Source organism: Chaetura pelagica, unplaced genomic scaffold (assembly GCF_000747805.2).
Source record: "Chaetura pelagica isolate M959 unplaced genomic scaffold, ChaPel_1.0 scaffold108, whole genome shotgun sequence".
Classification (NCBI taxonomy): domain Eukaryota; kingdom Metazoa; phylum Chordata; class Aves; order Apodiformes; family Apodidae; genus Chaetura; species Chaetura pelagica.
The window spans coordinates 4,060,296-4,067,371 of NW_009970718.1; the positions used below are offsets into that span (position 1 = coordinate 4,060,296).

The following is a 7,076-nucleotide window of genomic DNA, read 5'->3' on the forward strand; positions in this document are numbered from 1 at the left end:
CTCTACTGCTTACCTAAATTTTTCAGTAAGGACAGAGGAAGAATCAGGATGACAGACACCAGCAGCACTAAATAGTCACCATTAAGATACCATTCTCTGTAGAAAAAAAAAAAAAAGGCAGCATTTGTAAGTAACGGAAGTATTTAAAAATTGCAGTCTAGTCTTCACTTTTATTTTCTATAACACATGGCTTCCTAAAAAAATGTAGTACTTGATGTTCAATTTACTATATGGAACTTAGGCCCTACCATACCCTTTCATCTCACCCCAAACCTGCATTGTGCCTTTCCTTTAGTGTCCTTTTCTAAAATTAAAATGCATCTGGAAGTCAGAAGACAGGAAAGTAAACGACTGGTCAGAAAAAAAGGCAACTGGGATCAATAATGAAAAAATAGTAACTTGCTTCAATGTTGGTTCCCAACTCTATTAGAATATTGCAGGGCCCCAGCAGGGTGGTGATCCACTTGTAATGGAAATACAATTGTGCTGGGTGCCCTGCGGGAGTTGAAAAACAGGTGAGGGCTGGAGTTAAGGCAGTAGCCTTGAGCCCCCTGGCTGAGAAAACTTCAACAAGCATTGGGAGTCTCCTGGAGGCACATTCAGTCCCTTTCAGTAGGGAAACTATGATAAGAATCTCAGACGTCTTCTTCCTTCAGATAATTTTTGCCATTTATTTTGTAAGAAGCAACATCTACTTTTTTGACAAAACATTTCTGAGTGTTAGAAAGATTTACACCTTCCTTTGAAACACAGAATAACAAAATTAGATCTGTGTAAATACAACGTAATTTCACTGAACAGAAAAACTTGTCTTGAGTATTTAATTGTGGCAAGGTAATTGCTTTCTTTGTCTGTCCTACAGGATCATCCACTAAGCATTTATTCACAAATATTAATACATTATATCCTGTTGAACATAATTTAACGGTATTTTAAAATGGACTGTATTCCATTTAGGTAAACAAAAATGAATTACTTAACTGGAAATTTGTGCATTCAAACTCAATTGCTGAATTATAAGCCTACAATACAGTAGCAGAATTAAGGAATAGCCTCAACTGATTTGCTCTGGATTTAGGTAGTAAACGCAAAAAAACCCCAAAAGAACAAAACCAAACTCATCTCTTTCCCCAGTTTTATCTGGGAATCTGGGATAACTATATGTAGAAAATGTACTTTAGAACATTCAGACAGGTATGACATTAATGTCACGTCCCTTTTGTCGTCTTTTTTTTTTTTTTTTAATGTAGCAGTCTTGTGGTAAATTTAAATTAAATCATACCACAGAAATTCCCTGCACTTCATACAGACATAAGAATGTGACCATGCCCCATGTGGAGGCCATCAGGACTTTCAGACCTAGGACTCATAGGTCTGTGCTCAAGAGTAAAGAATGGAATTGCATGGCTTTAAAATACAGCCAAGTGTTTAAAAAATTGCTAAATCAATGTTAATAATGGAGCTAGTATTTGTAATACTGTCTCAGAATTCCAGAGCATCTTCTACACTAAGCATTATTTCGGGACATGTAAACAGGTAAGTGCTTACATTTTCGGCACCAGGCTGCCAGAGTGGAATCCATGCCAATAGTAGCCACCCAGACTCCCCTAAGCAATGCATGGAGAGAGTCAGTTAAATGGGGTCCACAATTGCCAGAGCAGTGAGAAAAGATTTACTTTAAATCAGTGTACAGCTACCTGGTAGCTAGCCACTAAGAAAATATTAAGATACAAATCTTAATGTTGTAATTCTGTCTGCCAGGTGCTGCAGAGCAGCAGCTGTATCCAGTGAGATTCACAGCCTTTAACTTTTCCTCTTGAACTGCAACTGATTTCCAGTTCTTTTCTGAAGATGGGACAGTTAAGAAATACTTGCCTCCAAGCCCCCTCGTAAGTAATTGGCTTCTCCAGGGACTTTCTTAAGAAGTAGAAAATAAAGACTTGGATTCAGCCAAAGGGGGAAAATGAACCCTCCCAGAAAATAATTTCTAAACATTACACTATTAAGTAAATAGGGTGGGTGCATTGAGTACATTAAAAAAAAATAAAATAAAAAAAAATTCAAAAAGATAGATGGCTAGTACTGTTGTCATGACAATATCTATCAGCAAGTTGTATGAACATCACCAAATGGCCTGAACCCCTTGGGGAACACAGGCAGAAAAATGCCTACCTTCTGAACTCAGGCTTAGGTGTAAGTTGGAGTCTTGAGCTGCTCAACCCCCTCAAGACTGGGACACTTCAGGACAAGGCACAGAAGTACAACTCTGAAGAGTGAGATTTATAGCACTTAACTCTATCCATCTGAAGTCAGGCATCTTTAGTTAGCTATTTTTATACACTCTTCCAGTGCAGAGTGATATGAATAAATCGCCCTTTGGAGATGTCCAAAACAGGTGTCCAAGCCAGGTGCACTGAACTGACCACTATGGTCACTTTTCTCCATTGATTATACAAACAGCAAAGTAATTATGATCTCAAAGTCTAAATTCCAGATGGAACAGTTAGATAAAATGAACCCCACTCAAGGCACCTACTTTTAAAGCCAAAGCAGGAAAGCCACTATGGAGTCAAGGTGTCTCCAGGGCTAAAAGGCAATCCCTTCACCATTTCAGCCTTGGGCTTATTAACTCTGTTTTAATTCAGTGTTTAGTCCTCATGTCTTTTTGAGAACTGTTCCTTAAGACATTAATTATATAACTGCACTTTAGTCTTACATTTAATCAGTTCCCACAATAATGCCACTAGAAAACCAAAATAATCAGTCCAAACCAGTTGGAATGCATAATAAAAAAAATCCCCAACCATAACCACCTTTACCTTTCCTTACTAAGAGTATGTACTGACTGGTACATACATTAACACTTACCTGATGTTCTTTAGAGAACAGCTTTCTCTAATATGTTTCAATACATATATTTTCCTACCCTTTTCCCAGGACCGACTGGATCTAAATGAAGTGGAGGACTCAGGGGAAGGGCAAACTTACTGTATCTCTGTCTGAGTAAGAAGCTACCCTATGGTGTACCGAACGTGGTCTTCATATAAAAATGTATCAGTCTCCGTATTTGTTTCTCCTAATAGTTTCTCTGATGAGGAGATCTAACACCTACCCTGTAGTATCTTCGATGTTCATAAATGTCTTGATGACCAATGGTAACTCATATTTCACTATGAAGAGGTAGCTTGACATAGCTGTAGGTGAATAACATCATAGATCATTACAAATACAGAATATGCCACAAGATGCAAGAATCACATAACATGTTTCATAACTTCACTTGAACACAAGCAGTTAATGAACACATGTTGTGTGAAAAAAAAGTCTCCAAGCATAAGTAGGGAACAATTACTATTGACAGTACAGTTATTTTAAGATCTTGTCCTCACCTCCAATGTTCTGCATTGTAATTGATCCAGAAGCAGCAAGTTTTCCAGCCATGCCAAATGCCTTCATTCCTAACTGTTCATACAATAAAGATCCTGAAAGAAAACAAAGTAATCCATTGGAAGGGTGTGTTTCACAAAGATACCATACAAAACAAACACCACGTCTGTAAAATAGTAATCTGCCATACCTCCTTCATTGGCAGTCTTCAAAAGGAGATGCACTGAATACAAAGAAAATATCGAAACAAACAGCAGGAGAATCCTGATGGGAAAAAAACATGCAACTTTTTAATAGTCATAAATCACTTATTGTAACCTTATTAAATAAAGGCAGATCACACAAAAATTAATCATATTAAAATATTATCTGCGAAAACCCTGTAGGCTCTAAGGCCAGCTAAAAGCATTCTGAAAACCCAGCTAATGCCTAGTTTAGAAAGGATTTTATACTGAAACACATTTCACTGGCATTCAGAGACATTCTAGCATAGGATTAAACAACGCTTACATGTGATATAAGGTGGCGTAAGCACCAGCATGTGTCAAGGGCATTATAATTGGCTACATATGCTATAAATAACAAAGTGTCAATTGGAACATTTTAGAAACTGTATTTCTCCTGTTTTCCTACCCTTGTTCAACAGTGTTTCATTAATATACCGAACTTGGGAGTTGTAACTGTAGCTAAAGTGAAGATTATCTCTTGGTTTTACATAAATCAGCTTTTCAGCTTAAACCTGTGTTATGTCTTTGTAATGTAAAGATAAAACTGCAAAAGCCTTAAAGAACTGACTGAAAAGTCAGACTTTTTGAGAGCTGTCACTTCAAATGGAAATGCATCCTTATTGTCATAAAAGGAAAAAAAAGAGAATATTTTCTTTGCTCAAAAGTTACTTTTCATATGAGCTTACATGGGAATTGCTAGCGGCTTGTTCATTTTCCTCACAGCTTTTACACACAATATGCATTATTTCCAGAAGCACATTTGAAACATCTAAGATTTGGATCTCTCAACAGTCTCTCCCACAAGAAATGCACTTCCTTGAGTGGCACACTAGGGGGGGAACTTCTCAGCTGCTGAAGAACACAGTGGAAAATTACAACAGCAAAAAAACCCCAAACCAAAACAACCAACCCTGCCTGCCCTTTCTTGTATCAATACAAGCGTTCTGCTTTATAGGAAACCTAACAATCAGCATATCTGCTCAAAACCAGCCAGCTTCATTTAGAGTTCCCAGAGCACCCTTTACATGTCCTTTGGTGTCATTTTTAATGTTGGTGAAATCAGAAAACACAGCACAAATAACTGGAAACAAGAACGTCTGAGAAAAGCTTCATAGATCTGTGCAAGAAAACCTGGAAACTTGTGTTCCTGTGCCAATTCAACACCAACATGCAGACAAATAAACCTCAGTATTTCTGGCAGAGATCAATCAGGATTTAATTTAGCCATCAAGTAGAAACAGCACAGTGAGACGTCCAAGTTTACATTTCATTAAAAAAGCACAGATCCTGGACCCCCTCAGACCTAACCCTGAAGGGCTGCCTACAGTGCGAACAACATCAGTCAGCAAACTCATCTCAAAGCTCACTCAGTTTCTGGCTTCCAGACCGTATCTTTCATTTATTTAGTGCTGACACAAGTGACAAGTCACAGCACTGACACAAGTGACTCCACACAGCCTTTGAAGAATTTACTGCCTTAATCAACTGCATCTGGATCTGAATCTGTAACCTAGTTATTAAAGAATGTCTGTAATATCCTGAGTGTCATCACAAATCCTCAGCATCATCAGTGATTGACTGCTTTCCTGCTTTGGAACTATGCAAATTACACTCAGCTTTGAAAGGCAACAAGCTAGTTTATCTTTTAATCAGTACTAATGCAAATAGATCTGAATGCAGTATCTGGAAGTGAAAGCTAACTAACTGACCTCAGCACTTAATTCAGAAAAAAGGACCCCCACTATACGCAAATATGTCCAAATATCTAATCTTAAACTCTTTTTCTTCCTCTTCCTCTCTTCAGAGATGCTCTAATGTGCATGATGCTGATTTATCTTTTATGTGCTGCAGAACACCTTTAGAGCATGAAACTGACATGTAGATAGATGAAGTATCTGTCTCTTCTGAATTCACACACAAGCTGTTCACAATCGTTTTAGCATAATCTAAATAAGTCAAAATCTTAGCCAAAAATTAACAAACCACCCTATAGTTAAAATACTTCAGATCAAAACTTTATACTCTGGTAGTTTCCTCGGGAAAACATGAACACCACCTTGATACAGTGAAATAACAAAGTAAATCCAACCTCCAACATTCTCCAAGTCCAGCAATAAGTAAAGCAAATTTAGAACTAAACATTACTCTTAAACATTTAGCACACATATCTATTTCCAGGATAAAAATACAAAGTTCCTCACACATATCCATGGATTCCCACTTGCACTGAGTCACTGATATTACATGTTGTTTAAACTGAACTGCCTCCAGTACATGAAACGTGTACACTCCCAAGACATACAGAAGCACTGTACACAATCATTTCCTCATGCCCTTCCCAGTTACACTACTGTAGTCTTATACCTGAGAGCTTTTGCCAATACAGACATGATGGTTATTCCACACCCCTCCTATGCAGGGAGAGAGAGATTTTTATAGCTGAAACCAGTTACCTAAATCAAGTAAATGCACATCAATGGAAAGGCTTGTTTAACTGGTACAAGTACACTGTACACAGGCACATCTGTCAGTTGAGGCACAGACCATGTCCCTGATTGATAGGACTGTAATGTTTAAGAGCAGACACAGCCAGACTTGCAAGAAACAAATACAATAATCTTCTTCTGCCTACATTTTTCTTCTAATGCTTTACATCCTGATCCTGTACTTTTTGTGCAATTGTGACTTCCACTAACCTAAAAGTTCCTGTTGTTGTACATTTCAATCAGTGAACTCTGAAGGAAAAAGCTAATACAGTCTGTTAAGTAGCACCTCTTTCCCACTAAGATAAGCGGAGTTTCAAGGTCAGTCTACCAGTTATTAATGGAGAAAATACAGCTAGTTAAGAAAGATCTCTGTAAAATGCTCTAATGGTTTCAGAATTTGCAATGAAACTTTAACGTATCACAGTATTTATTAAAACAAGCCGTAAATCCTACAATTCTGCACTTAGGGCAACAACGAGGTATTCTGTAAAGGTCATAGTCTCACACCAGGTAGTTTTCCATTATTAATTACACAGCAAATTTATTTATTTATTTTTATGAACCAAAAGATACTCACACAAAAAGAGCAATTCCAGTGTTAGCCATGGCAAAAGAAAGACCAAGGATGCCACTACCCACAATAGCATTGCTCAGATTAAATACTGACATTCCAAAGGAAGTAGTACCCGGATGCTGAGAAAAAGAGAGGCAATAATTAATAGAAAGGTATTACCAATTTCAGAATTAAACACGTTTGGCAAGAAACCTTTTTCTTTTTTCCCTTCCCCTCCATTTTTTGAAGCATCATTGCTCTGTACTTACATACTGAGTTTCGTATTTCTTCTTTCCAACACTGGAGTCCAGCAAGAAATTCTGATTTTCTGGATCAATATCTGCATAGTGGCTGTAAAAAAACATTGCATCCTCAGCGACTACCACAGGCATCGCGCACGTTCATTCACCTCCCACTCCGAAG

At 37.7% G+C, this 7,076-nt stretch overlaps 1 protein-coding gene across 1 annotated transcript in view; it reads right to left on the minus strand.

Moving 5' to 3' along the window:
- The window catches only part of SLC38A2 (solute carrier family 38, member 2), a 12,114-nt gene extending 5,069 nt beyond the window's left edge, over window positions 1-7,045 (minus strand). The window contains exons 1-6 of the mRNA XM_010006305.1: window positions 6,923-7,045; window positions 6,678-6,793; window positions 3,578-3,651; window positions 3,390-3,482; window positions 3,113-3,194; window positions 14-96 (exon numbers count right to left, since the gene is read on the minus strand). Of these exons, the coding sequence (XP_010004607.1) occupies window positions 14-96; window positions 3,113-3,194; window positions 3,390-3,482; window positions 3,578-3,651; window positions 6,678-6,793; window positions 6,923-7,045 (571 nt within the window). The remainder of the gene's footprint in view (window positions 1-13; window positions 97-3,112; window positions 3,195-3,389; window positions 3,483-3,577; window positions 3,652-6,677; window positions 6,794-6,922) is intronic.
- Between the last annotated feature and the right edge of the window lie 31 nt (window positions 7,046-7,076).